General features: G+C 40.2%; 1 protein-coding gene across 1 annotated transcript in view; it reads right to left on the reverse strand.

Moving 5' to 3' along the window:
• CNTNAP5 (contactin associated protein family member 5) overlaps positions 1-14,555 on the reverse strand; it is a 765,902-nt gene that overhangs the window by 262,547 nt on the left and 488,800 nt on the right. The window contains exon 12 of the mRNA XM_046657745.1: positions 14,287-14,406. Coding sequence (XP_046513701.1) covers positions 14,287-14,406 — 120 coding nt within the window. The remainder of the gene's footprint in view (positions 1-14,286; positions 14,407-14,555) is intronic.

A 14,555-nucleotide genomic window follows, 5' to 3' on the forward strand; every position in this document is an offset into this window, starting at 1 on the left:
ACAGCTATAAATGTAGACAGAATTATAGAAATAGAAAAACAGCATTTTATAAATTCCAGTATAACTTATATAGGTCAGAATCATTAACAGATTGAGAGTAAAGGTTAGGAAACAGGATAATTCACACAGTGTCTGCGTATAACCCCACAGAAAACTTACTGATGATCTATCACCTTCATCATGCAGAGATCTGGCAGAACTGCTTTAGCCAAGCGAGGGAGCTGAGCATCCCCAATAATGGGACAAACTGGCACCATGTGCCTCCTGATGCGATGCACTAAGGAGGACAGACATCACTCATGAGGTTTTCTTGCCAAAGCATTCTAACAAAGAAATTACCAGAAAAAATCCAAAATATGGAGCATTTTGCTTAACAACTGGCTTGTACTCTTCAAAAAAATTAATGTCATGAAAAGCAAACAGAAAATGATGGATTGGGGCAAGGGGCTTTTCTAGTTAAAAGATACTAAAAGGACAATCCAACCAACTTGTGGACACTACTTGAATCCTGCAAAGTAAAAACAGACACTGTTGTAAAATATATCATAGGCACAAGATGAACTAGATATTGGATAATTAGAATCAATGTTTATTTTCTTAAGTATGGTTTTAATATTATGGCTACATAGGATACTATCGTTGTTCTTAGGAGATACAAGCTAAAATCTTTAGGTTTAAAATATGAGTATGTCCACAACTTACTTTCAAATAGTTCAGGGAGAAAAAAAAAACATTTTATACTAAGAGGAAGGGAGGAGGGAGGAGACAGAAAGAGAGAGAGGAAGAGGGAAAGAGAGAGATGAGGGTAGCACAAATATACAAATGTGGTAAATGTTAACATTTGGAGAATTTAGGTTAAAGGTGTATGGATGCTCATTTTGGTACACTTTCAACTTTTCTGTAAGTTTGGACATTTTAGAAGAAAAACTTTAAGGAAAATAAGATAGTGCTTTGCAGAGTACTTCACGTGTAGTAACTGCTCAAAACTATTCTACTGTGCTCCAACAAGTTCATGTACACATGCTGTTACACCAACACACACACACACACACAGATGGCTAAGGACTAATTGGCCAAATAACTATCAAGTAATAGAAATTATTATCAAAGTCAAACATCCACACCATGGTAGTATATCCATTTTCAAGTGTATTTATTAATAATATTTAATTAATTTTCATGAATGCTTTCAGTGTGTCAGGTGTTGTGCACTCATAAAAGTTATTAGTTATTATTTTCATTACTGCCTCCTCAGAAACCAGATTCAGGGTTTCTGGGGATAGAGCGATGAAAATAATTAATAATAGTTACCGTGTATGGGGTATACAATGCTAGGCAATTTTCTCATGAGTTACGTCAATTATCTCATATAAAACTCACAAGAACCTTAAAGATAGGTTCTCTTGTTAATTACAGAAGAGGAAACTGAAGAACAGGGAGACCAAGAAACTCACCTAAGTCACATAACTTGATAAAACTAAATATCAGCACTAGGATCCAAACCAAGCCCAAGCTTTCAACAACTATGCTAGATTTGGTAGATATTTGTCGATTACGTGAATTGAAAGAATTTTAACAGGCAAAGGAGTGTCATAGGAGAAAAGAATGAGAGCTTAGTCTAAAAAACGAGGTGAGGAATGATATTGCAGAAGAGCAAAACTGGATACAAAGCATGAAGACTGGACAGAATATTCATAGGTAGCACTGGAAAGCCAGTGCAGAAACCGGTCCCATGGACAGTCTAACCAGGAGATGTCTCTTACCATCTTCTCTTTACAAATAGATATAAATAGAATGTATTCAAACACTTCTGTACTGACAATGCAAGGCTGACTGGTGCTCCTGTGACTTGAGTCCACATGAGGTGAAGGGAAATAGGAAAAAGGCTTCCAGACGAATGGCTCCTCTTTTTCCTGATTTCTCAGAACATGGCATCACAAGCTGCTAGCACATCTTGGCTCCTTTATTCTTTGGAATGTCTAGACTGACTTTGATTCATCATCTTTCCCTGGAATCCTGGGCTTAGAGCAAAAGTGAACAAGCGCAAGCAAGCTTTCTGGGAGATACCTTTGACTCCCACTTGTTCTTTCATTTTTCTGAACAAGAAAAGTCTTCAGCCAAATGATAGCACTGCATCAGGATACAGAGGTGAGCCAGGAGCCCTCGAACATGGCAAAGGGCCTGTGGGCGCCTGCTCATAGCATCTCCACATCCGTGATGCTACTGAGCTCGACAGGGTAGATTTTCCTCTCTTTTCTCCTCCTTGCCTAGCCCTGGGACACCTATCTTTCAACATTGAACCCAAGCCCTATGTCTCCCATGGAGCCTTTCTTGATCACTCCTGCCTCTGAATTCCTTCGGCATCTAGTCCTCCTATGATGGTGGTACAGGGTGATGATGACTTCCATGTCAGGAGCTCTTAGAGAATGCCAGAGAGTGTTCTGTGTGTATTAGCTACATCACTCACTTAATTTTATTTAATCCTCACATCAACCCACTGAGGTAAGAATAACTGATTGTTCTTATTATACAGATGAGGAAATTGAGCCTCATAGAAATTAACTTGCCCAGGATTCCATAGCTGTCAATTATCCACAGGATAATGGTATGAATTAAATAGAAAGGCTAGATGAAAATGCTTCAAGAGCTAGAAATATGAGGTCCTTGGGCATAGAGGTCAGTGGTTTGCAGTAGCTTGTACAGCACTGAGCACAGGCAGCCTCAATAAACACTGGTTGAATGGATTGCTTACTGATCCACATGGCACCAAAAGGAGGGGTCCACCAGGGATGTACAACAAAATGTGCTGTGAAAGGTCCATCAGGAAGGCGTCAGGATAAGCCCTGTATCCAGGTCTTAAGAAGAGCAACTCTTTTAGTCACTGATCAGGTCCCTCTTAGAAGTGAGGAGATGAATAAGGAAGGAGACATTAAGTGCTAAGCACTGTGCTAACCACCTTACATAGATATTTCCCAAAGTCCGGTATCTTCAGGTGATTGCTAAAAACGCTACGGTCTGATTACTGTCCTAAAACCTACTGAATAAACATTGCTGGGAATAGCCTAGAAAACGGCATTTTAAATATTCATCCCAGGTCATTCTTTGGAGAAATAAAATTTAAGAACTTTTGCTTTTTATAATTCTCATCTAACATTCAGAAAAACCTTGAAAAGTGGGTATGATTCTCATTTTACAGATGAGGAAAGTGATAATCAGGGAGGTGAATAACGATCAGGGAGGGTATAATGGAAACTTCTTTCCTTCAGGGTCACTTCCTTGAGGAACTTTCCACTATGGCACTGGCAGATGGAAGGGGGGCAGCACAGGCCAGAGGAAGTATCTGTTGGGACACAGATGTCTTTCTTGGCCTCAGAGCCTCTGTATCATCCAGCCTAGGAACCCAGGCATGGGAATCACAGACCCAGCTCCAACTTCTGGCCAACATATGTCAACTTGTGAGACCTTAGACAAGTTACTCAGCCTCTCAAGAATTCAGTGCCCTCCTCTGTACAATGGAGAGAATTATACCTTCTTCACATGATTGCTAGGAAAACTGAATGATATCATGAATGCCAAGGGCCTGGCATGGCACCTCATACTAGTAGATACTCAATTAAATTTTAGCTGTTTCTACTACAAAATTCAGCTCAGAACGCAGCTCTTCAAGGACATCTTCTGTGACCACCAGCCCTGTCTCTTTGTATCCCGTAATTCAAGCACTGTCTCCTTTGTAATATTTCTGTACCATCTATTGGATTCTATTTTGTTTTCCACACCATATGTAGCATATCTATTTACAATGACTGTCTCCCTCTCTGAACTATGAGTTCCTCGAAGACAAGGATAGACATTCATTTTGTAACCTTGGGGCCTAGCTCAGACACTACTCAAAATTTTACTCTAATGTCTTCATTTCTGAATGACCAACTGAATAACTTAGTGACTGACTGACAATGAATGAATAAATAACACATAATTAACTAAACATTTGAAAAAATAAATGCAGAAGTAAAGGAATGAGAAAAAATGAGAAAGTGAGAGATTAATAAACAAATTCAAGAAATCATTAGTGATTATGAAATTCAATAAATCATGAGTGAGTTAGTAAAGGGGGAGTGAATGAATGAATAAGCAAATGATTGTGTGAAAATCGCAGTGCCATCACCCTCCCTATATTTGTCCTCAGACTTCTGCTCTCATCTGTGTGGTTGGAGTATACTGGCTGTGCTAAACCCATGTGTGAAAGGAATTTCTCTAAGTGCTTGTTAAAATTCTTGGCAATTCAAAGGTGGCAATGCTTTAATTTCAGGGTAATGCTACAGCTTTATGACTTAGTAGTTTTATTTAATGGCCCAATTTAGCAGGAGATTATGCCGTCTGCCGCTGGCCCAGAGAGACCACTTGAGAGCTCAGGCCTCTGACACAAGCAGATCCGCTCCCCAGATATGCCTAAGAGACCAGCCTTCAGGAAGCCCTATGTGGTCACCACGGCTTGGCTGACAGCATAAGATATTAAACAGAGAGTGAGACACCTAAAAAGAGCTTTCCTCCTCTAAGCTGTTGAATTATCATTCTTCTTTAGCCCAGAAGAGTTCTCTGGAAAACACTTCATTTACAGAAAGCAAATTGTCTCTCTGGAATAGAAGCAACAATACAAGTATTATTCCAACTGATTAAACCGCTAGTGAGCCACAGCACATATGTCACCCATGAGTGAGTTACAACTGGGAAATGATGCTTGTGCTACCAGGGGACACAGCTTGTGGGCTCCTACATGGGATGAGCTGAGCCGACTGCCCATAAAGACAGTGGACATGTTTCCAAGGGAGGGGAAAAGAAGAGAAAGATCTAAGTTTCCTTCACCACTTGCTCTGTGTCAGTCACTCTCTGACACTCTTTAAATGTTAACTCATTTAATTGATGACAAACAAATCATAAAACGCTGTTATCTGAGGGCCAGCCTCATGGCCTAGTGGTTAAGTTTGGCACACTCTGCTTTGGAAGCCTGGGTTCGGTTCAGTTCCTGGGCATGGACTTATGCCACACGTCAGTGGGCATGCTGTGGTGGTGACCCACATACAAAATAGAGGAAGACTGGCACAGAAGTTAGCTCAGGGCGAATCTTCCTCAAGAAAAAAAAAAGAAAAAAGAAAAAAGGCTGTTATCATCACCTTCCATTTACAGAGAGAGAAACAGAGAAACAGAGGTCAAGAGCTTTGCTTGTGGTCCCACAGAGAATAATTATAATAGATATTATAATAATTATAATAATTCAGAGGATGTAGTAAGCACCAGACATTGTTCTAAGATGTTTAATTGTTTAATTAATACATATGAACTCATATATCCTCACAACCATGTCCTTCAAAAATTATAAGCCATGAATAGGAGCTTGGGATTTGCAAAGGTAGAGGAGAAGGTGTGGAGGCACAGTCAGATCTGTGTTTATAAACGATCCCCCTGGCCGTGGTTTGAATTATGAATCAGAGTGAGGAAGGTTGAAGACATGCCTGTTTTTTACCACAAAGACATGAAATAAACTCTGTGGACTTGAGGGACCATATTTCTACATTCTCAGTGCCTCATCGGTGCCTGGCCAAAGCAGATGACTAATGCATGTGGGTTCAAAGCAACAGAGGAGTGGTTGTCTCTCCCGCCTTAGGATTATTTGATAAGAAGCACTGCCTACTGGAGAGAGCAGAAGCCTTAAGTCTGATGGCTATAATTGGAATCCTGCCTGTATAACTTACTAGCCTCATTACCACACTTATAAGACAAGAATTACTCTGGCTACTTCACAAGGATGCATCTTGAACTAACCCAGTGGCCCATAGATATTCAGCGCAATTTTATGCAGTCTGTAATAAAGTGACTTTTTTTTGGTGAAAGTACTTCTGCCATGATTGCTATCCAAATTATGATGAAAACAAACTTGAGAACTTGAGCCTAGCTTGTTCTTGAATAAGACTTTGGCAGGGCAATGGAGGTAGTTCTTCCTTTCTGGGGTGTGTGTGTGTGTGTGTTAGGAGTGTTTGGGGTAGAAATCAGCAGGGAGATGCCAATGGGAGGTAGGAGGACAGAACTTTATTTATTACAGGTGCACATGACACCAACAGCTGAATTCTATTTCTCGTTGGTGTAAAAAAAAAAAGCTGCCAAAAGTTAACAACATACTAGGAAGCTCAGGGAGAAATAAATGTGCCATAAGTTGTCTCCATCTTATGTCATGGGTAACTCTTGTGTCCTCTACTCTGACAGACCCTTGTGCAGCCCGTACAGAAACTATAAACTCACTGACATTGCTCCAACGTTGGGAAGCAAGGCTGACAACTGTTAGCCCTAATTGAATGGATACATTTCTTTCTATCTGTCAATAGTTTGGATGATAATCTATTACCTGCAATTACACCGCACAATTATGTGCGGGAATATTAGAGAAACTTCATTTGCAGCTTCTCCACCTATTCCATTATGCAAGCTTTGATGAGTTTTAATGAAAGCAGAGCTTGCTGCCAAAGGAGTGAGAAACAGAGCATCATAACAATGAGAGCATAAGATATAGAGACTTGTAGGGTCGTTTGCAAATGGATTATAAGCTGTTTGAGAATGGAAAACAAGTTTTGCTTCAGAGATTTGACTAAACATTACTTGAAAACTCCTTGCAATGCCCTTATGATTGCTGAACAGGTCTAGATGCATGAAATTGGCATTGTATCCATCAAGATAGGAAACAAATGTGTTTTTGTTAGCGGTTCTAGACAAACACTTTTGCAAATCAATACGCAGTTGTACTGCACAGAGGAAAAGCAGTGTGTGTCTGGGAAACATCTTTTAAATGTTGACAAGATGTCCTGTTAACATTAAAAATGGCAAAATGTAAACTGAGTAGAATGAGTTTAAATGTCAAATTCTAAGGAAAATCTTGTCAAAGTGCTTCACTCTCCTAATTCTACTTTATTGATATTGGAAGTTTCTCCTCAGAAATGCTCCCTCCAGGCTCCTAGAGCCCCAGAAATCTTCTGGTACCTGCAGAGGGAGGAAAGACTATTGTTGGCAAGGAGAGATAGCTACCTTTTACGGTTAGGATAACCATACAGATGACGTCTACGTTGGGCAAGCTGTGAGAGTGAAAGAGGGCAGGGTTAATAATTACACAGTGATATTTGGTTACCCGATTTCAGGACCATCTGCTTTTGGGACTAGAAACTTTGTGTATATTCTAATATCCACATCGATCTTGAAAGGCAGCTATTTTTATCATCACCATTGAATTGATAAGAAAACCAAGACCCAGAAATGCTAAATGACTTGTCAAAGGTCACACAGCTAGAATGTGCCATCACTAGAATTGAACTCCAATGTGACTCCAAAACATGTGCTACTCCTACTAGTAATTCCTAGCTTTGAAGAAAAGAAGGGATTCGGGGAGGCTGGATAGCAATAAAAGGTCTTGGAGGCAATGAGGAACAGATGGACACTTCTCACTCCTGGATTTGTAGAAGAGGTTGCGAATGGTAGGAATGGCTCAAGCCCAGTTAACATTGGACATTGAGGCAGTAGCCACAGTTCCAAACTGTTACTGACTTAATGGGACAGCTCCTTAGTCTAAGATAAATTACTATGGGAAATGGAAAAAAAAAAGGGATGAGAAAAGGAGAAAGATAGAAATGAATCTTCACTTTGGCTGTGATTTCTCAGTGCTCCATTTATACTAGACTCACTAAAGTACATGTAAAAGTAGATCTGGAGATTCATCGCACGCTGTCCCTCATTTTCCATTAAGAAACTCATAGTCCTGTGGGAACACACAAGTAAACATTGACAGTTACAATGCACTGTGATTAGTGTCATGGTGGATACACACAGAAAATGAGAGGCAAGCACAGAGTAGAGGTATTCAAAATGCAACTACCCCAAGTTCATTATGCAGGGCTGTCCAGATGTGAAGATGTAAAATATACATACATATACATACAGAGAGAGAGAGAGTAGGGGTTGGGGGGAGAGAGGATTATTTATTTTAAGGAACCTGCTCACACGATTATGGAGGCTTGGTAAATCCAAAATCTACAGGGTAGGACTGTAGGCTGGAGACACAAAAAAGAGCTGCAGTTCCAGTTGGAAGGCCATCTGCTAGCAGAATTTCTTCTTGCTTAAGGGAGGCCAGTCTTTGTTCTATTAAGGCTTTGAACTAATTGGACGAGGCACACACATATTTTGGAGGGTAATCTGGTTTACTCAAAGTCCACTGATATCAACGTTAATCTCATCTGAAAAACATCCTCATAGAAGCATTAATGATAATCTTTGACCAAATATCTGGGTGACTTGGCTCAGCCAAATTGAAATATAAAATTGACCACTGCACCAAGGAAAGCAGGAAACAACTGAAAAGCTCCGTTCTCCTGTCTCGTCAACCCAAGCTTCCTGTACAATGACCTCAGGTGTTCACTAATTTCAACAACTTACTGTGCCCTGCTCTTTCTCCACTTCTGTTTTCCTCTGTATTGATTCCAGTGACCAGAACTCCTTCACTTCCTAAAGGCATCTAACCCTTCCTACAAGCCAACTTATGTGCATCTTCATCCAGCAGCACAATTCTGAATCCCCACAGGATTTCTGTTGTCTTAAAGGCATCCCTTCCTACTTGCCCAATTAGATTGACATAGCCAAGGATGATCACAAACTTCACAACATCGGCTGAAATTGTCGACATCCAGGCCAGGAGATTTTCACCACCAGGTAGTGGTGCCCAGATGTCCCTTTTAACAAAACATTACATTTTAGTATGTCACAGTTTCTCTTAGCTGTCTACTTGTTCCTCAGGTATTCATCAATAGAGTGATTTTTTAACTTCTAGAGTTGGCTAGCTCTCTAAGTCTCTTATTCAGTAAGTAAGTAAGTGTTTCTTGCATCCATCCTCACCTTGCTCCCTTTCAACCTGCAAGGGGAGGTTCTTGCTGCTTCATGTTGGAATCTGTTGAACAGTCCCTGCTCCATATATTTTCATGGTTTGTACTTTCACACACAACCCCTACCTCACCACTATCCTTGACCCTTGATGAATTCTGATCATATTTCCTCCGTACTTCTTAGAACAGCTCTTTAAACAGGTTAACATGCATATTTTCCATTTTCCCCACCAGATGCATTTTCCACCTTTCTGCAGCCTTCTCTGTGCCCAGGAATGCTGACTAACAGCACTACATCAACAAGTGCTCTTGCTTTCTGAATTCCAGCTGGGTTTGCTCAATGGCGATATAGGAAGTAGGCTGGAATGAGCAAGGAGAGATTGAGGTCATCCACCAGCTCCTCGCTGGCTGTTCTTACATGGGAGGTCACAGCTCTCTCAAGGCACAGCTTCTCCACACTGCCCTCCTTCCCAACTGGCAACACTCCCTCCTGCTCCGTCTATGAGCCTGATGGTGGGAAGAACCCCTCTGTTACTAGATCTGTGTTACTATGGTCTCCTTCCCATAATTTCCTTTTGTATGCTCATACTTTTGTAAACAGTGCCAAATTTGAGCAAGCTGTCTGACAGATCCACTGTCCTCAAGATGGGAAACCAGTGCTAAAGTCCATGTATGAGATAGGAAGGGTGTCTTGTTGCTGGTGCTCAGAAAGTTGTTCATCTTTCATTCAGGGACCATTAAACAGTCTAGCATGCTCCAGAATGGACTACGACCAAACCATTCCTTCTTTTCCCTGGAATTGAGACAGTAGATTTCCTTGCTGGGAAATTATAGTTCAGATTATGGACCTTCAATAGTTTTTGCTTGCCTCTACACAAGTCAATTCGATCCTTTTCTTTTCGATGCATTCAGTTGCATGAGTTTTTCAGTGTTATAAACTAGCAACTCATCTTGGTGAGTTTGGTGGCTCCCACAAATATGCAGGCTCGAGGGATCCTGGAATTTTGCTCCCGACATCTTCCTGGCAATGCCTTCTTTCACTTCTTCTGGCCAGCTCCTACTCTCTGTCTAGGTCTTAGAGACATAACCTGTCTGCCTAACAGTCTTTGCGCGCCACAAGAGGCTGAGTTAGGTGTCTCTCCTCTGGGCTCCCAACACACACTACACATACCCTGTCATTGTCATTGTCCTTATATTATATTTTAATTGTTGCTGTGTCTTCTCCTTGATTAGCCTGTGAAGGAGACTGAAATGATATTGTTATGGGTTGAATTGTGTTCCCCAAAAAGATACGTTGAAGTCCTAACACTTGGTACCTGTGAATGTGACCTTGATTGAAAATAAGTTTTTTACAAATGTAATCAAATTAAGATGAGGTCATACTCGATTAGAGTGGGACCTAATCCAATATGACTGGTGTCCTTATAAGAAGAGAAGGAACAGATGCACAGAAACATGAAAGGAGAAGGTCACTTGTGACTATGAGGAGGATGAGAATCTCTTGCGGGGGCAGAGATTAAAGTGCTGGTGCTATAAGCCTAGGAATGACCAAGGATTAGGCAAACCCCCAGGAGCTAGGAAAAGTCAAGGAAGGATTCTTCCCTACAGGTTTCAGAGAGACTGTGGTCCTGCTGGTACCTTGATTTTGGACTTCTAGCCTCCAGAATTGTGAGATAACAGACTTCTTGGATGATTTTTAAGCCACTCAATTTGTGGAATTTTGCTATAGCAGCCCATAGAAACTAATGCAGACACAATTTTGTATCCTTAGCAGTTCACACAGTGCCTGAAATGTACAAATTTATATTAAGCTGAACTGAATTATAAATCATGTATAGAGATGTTAAAAGTAGGCCAAATGTGTATTCCTGCAGAAACTCTTTTATCTCCCTCAACCATGACTTCACTCAACTCTCCATCTAAACGCTGGGCTTTCCCTCTCTCCCACCCACTAGTCCCATGGCGAAGTGACTTAAAACACAGCCTTGGGTATGGCACCCTGTCAAAATTTGTAGAGGCCTAGATTCAGTCCACTTTATCAATAAACCCAATTACCCTTAGATCACTCCCATAAATTGGCCTACTTCCCCCATGTGGAGATAGCGCTACCTTACAATGAATGGGACAGTTGCTGCTGGAGCGTTTGGGGAGCTCATCTTCCCAAGAGCACCCTGTGGAAGGTGAGCTGAACAGACTTAAATCTCCCAGGAGGGGTGAGGTGCCACCTGGCCTATATAAATGGAGCACTAATGTTTTCCCAGGGTACATTGTAAAGAGAGATGCAGTTGGGATTTAAATTTACTGTTTTCTACAACTAAAATCTTCCTTCTTCACCCTCATGACATCTATTTGCAGATATCTGAAGACTTCTTAAGAGAAACTTCCCTTTTCTGTTGAACCTCACATGATCTCTCAGGGAATTCTAAATGAGGAAGGCATGTGAGTTCCCCTGCCCCAGATTCTTATTTTAGAGATTTTTGACTAGGCCAAGAGCACTCAGCTGACTGGCCCAAGGTACAGGAAAAGAACACCAGTTTCCAGCCTCCTAGGATGGTTTACTCTCTCTGTTTAAATACCCCAGTAATGCTACTGAAAAGTGCAGACAACAGTAACCTTTGTGTTTTCAGAAAACTTGAGGTAAACACAGAACAAGTCTTCCTCTCCCCACACCAAGCCCCTGTTCCTGTTCCATTCTCTCTGTTCATTTCCTCTCTCCCTCTCTCTCACTTCCTTCCTTCCTCCCTCACTCTCTTCCCTGGATCACTCCATCACACTTTTACTCATTTCATAAGCTGCTCATATTTAAGAACATTTAATATTTACAAATGGAAAAGCATGCATTTGGTTATCGTTATATTTATGTATCAAAAAATAGTTAAATGTCAGAATTATATAATTCAGCCTACACAGAGGTTTGCTTTTATTTCTACAGATACTTTAGAAAAAAACAAAAACCTATATCTTTTACAATTGCATGTGACCAAAGAAACTTATTTAAAAGAAATATCCAGTCATGCGTGATCAAGCCTATCAACTCTGGGACACAACTCAGAGGTCCTGATTTTTCAGGACCACATCAGCAAGACAGGAACCTTTAAGTACAAATAAGCCTTCATCTTTAGCCATCCTGGTCAAGATAGCAAACTTAAACCCTGAGATGAATCTTTCCAAAGAAAGGCAGAGAGTTCCATGTCAACAAGACTCTGAGGCAATCATTCCTTCTGTGTCATGCTACTTAAATTACTTTGGAGTGTTTAAAAATTTTAAGCTATATTTAAAGGATATATTTTAATTTCAAAATATATTTTGATGGCATAAGGACAAGTCTATGGTTGTCTATTAAATTTATGATTTTAAAATATATACTTAAAAAACATATACATTCATAGAAAAAACACATATACATTCATAGAAAAAATTCCAAAGGAAATTCTAATAGTAAACTAACAATGGCAGTCTCTGGATTGTGGTTTATAGGTGATTTTAAAATTTTCTTGATACTTTTCTTTTGTCCTTAACCCTTCTATAATTAATATTTATTTCTTTTATGACAAAAATAAAAGTACTGTTTAAAGTAAAACATAAGCAATATAAAGTATCCAATTAGTTTTAGTGATACAGATGATTACTGCATCAGAGGTTTTGTTTGCTTCCTGAATCTTGACTATTAGTCCTAATATTTACTACTTAGAGCAAGCCATGAAATTCTCGTGTTCTCTTTCCTTCTATGTAAGATAGAGATAGAAATATTTACTTCAGATTTTTGTTATGAGGATGATGAGATGATATTGTAAGCTCTCAGTTCAGTTCCCAAAGTTGGTAGGAACTGAGTGACAACACCTGATCACTCCACAGCAGACATTGATCTCCTTTGCCTTATTCTGCAGCCAAATTACTTCCTATTTGGTAAAGCAAGACCACGGATCATTTGCACAAGAATCACCTGGAGAGCTCAGTACACGTGCATTTCCTATTAGTGTTTCTGGGGCTGGGAATTCTGCATTCTCAGCAAGGATCCTCAGAGATCTGTATGTTAATTACATTTTAAAAATAAGCAAGATCCACTGAGAAACCCAGTTCCTGACCAGGTTTTTGAATGCTATAGGTTACCGCAACTATGAAAAGAACACAGTGACACAATTTCTAATTATATTTATAGAGCTGTAGAGAAGCGGCTAGCATACATGCATTTTGAAGAGATGAAGTATTATGGAAATGCAATGAAATGGCATCCAATTTCATATAACTATCACTTTCTAAAGAAAAAGTGTGGTCCTTTGTATTCAGATGGGCAAATTGCTAAATGTCCTTAATCACTATTTTTGCAAAGGTTTGCTTGCATTTCTACCTGTGATATTGCAGGGTATTTTCCCCTATTTTAGTGCCTCATGAAGACAGTGAATATGTCTTATTTCTCTGCATATCCTCAATGCCCAGGACAGAGTCTGGCTACAGAAAGAGCTCCATAAATGTGGTTATCTTGTTGCAGAGAAGCCTGGGGCCTGAGGACTCAATGAGCCTTAATAGACCCCTACTTTTCTGCTTTATTACGTGATGCTGCTGGCATCTCTGAAAGCCAGAGTGTGAAACAAACAAAAATGTATATGTGCCAATTAATGACAATCACAATGGAGGGAGTACTCATATTGCTGTATTTTTAAATAACTATTTTATCAAATTTTGGCTTTGTGGGATAATTTTTCAGAACGCATTAGTGATCATATGCTGTTTCTAAACCCCTGTCAGAATTGACTTCCGCAATGTCCTCTGCACTGAAAGAAGTGGCAAGATATTATGATTGCCAGGGAAAATGGAAATAGCCTGCTTTTTTGTGTTGTTGTTAGGCATCTATTGGATAACTAGCCTGGCTAGTTGCTCCAATACACATGACTGTGTCTCATCTTCATAACTCTAGGAGGTAGGAATTACTATTCCCATGTCACTGATGAACAACGGAAGCTCAGAGAGAATACAGGATTCACACGGCTCTTGGGCCAGATGTGAGTCAAGCTTTCCACTTCCTCACTCAGAGCTTCTTATTGATTTTGAGTTTTGGTTTGTGTTTGGTTTGTTGTTTTCCTTTTCTTTCTGTTTTTGAGTTTTAAGACAGAAAATGTCCCTGACAAGCTCTACAGAAAATGTTTGGTAATTAATTCTTGGTTTGGTGGAACATTATCAAGACCGTTAACAAGTTTTCTTCTCTCACGAAAATAACCTAGTTGTTAATTTCTATTATTTACTAAAGTATCGTTTCCCCTCAGAGGTTGGTTCTTTAAATTTCTATTTATACAAGTGTCCCCTTCCAGTGGACTTCCCTTTGCTGGGTACCGTCATGTAGCTGGGTGAAGCATGAGTGGTGCACCCTTCCCCTTACCTGTGATATTGCAGTACACTTGCAAAGGTGCCAGTGGCCCGCTGCCGTCCGAGTCGATGTAGAAGAAACCAGCCGTGTTCCCTTGGTGCCTATACACCTCGCAGGATTGCTCATAGATGGCTGAAAAAACACAAAGGCAGCAGAGAAAAAACTTTGCTTGGCTCTGCATATTTCCTTGGAGGGATAAGTAACTTCCATTTATATTTACTTTTAATGTTGATTTCTTTCCGTTCTCCTATGGCCTCGACTTTCCCCCTAAGCCCTAACAA

This window comes from Equus quagga, chromosome 4 (assembly GCF_021613505.1).
Source record: "Equus quagga isolate Etosha38 chromosome 4, UCLA_HA_Equagga_1.0, whole genome shotgun sequence".
Lineage (NCBI taxonomy): Eukaryota > Metazoa > Chordata > Mammalia > Perissodactyla > Equidae > Equus > Equus quagga.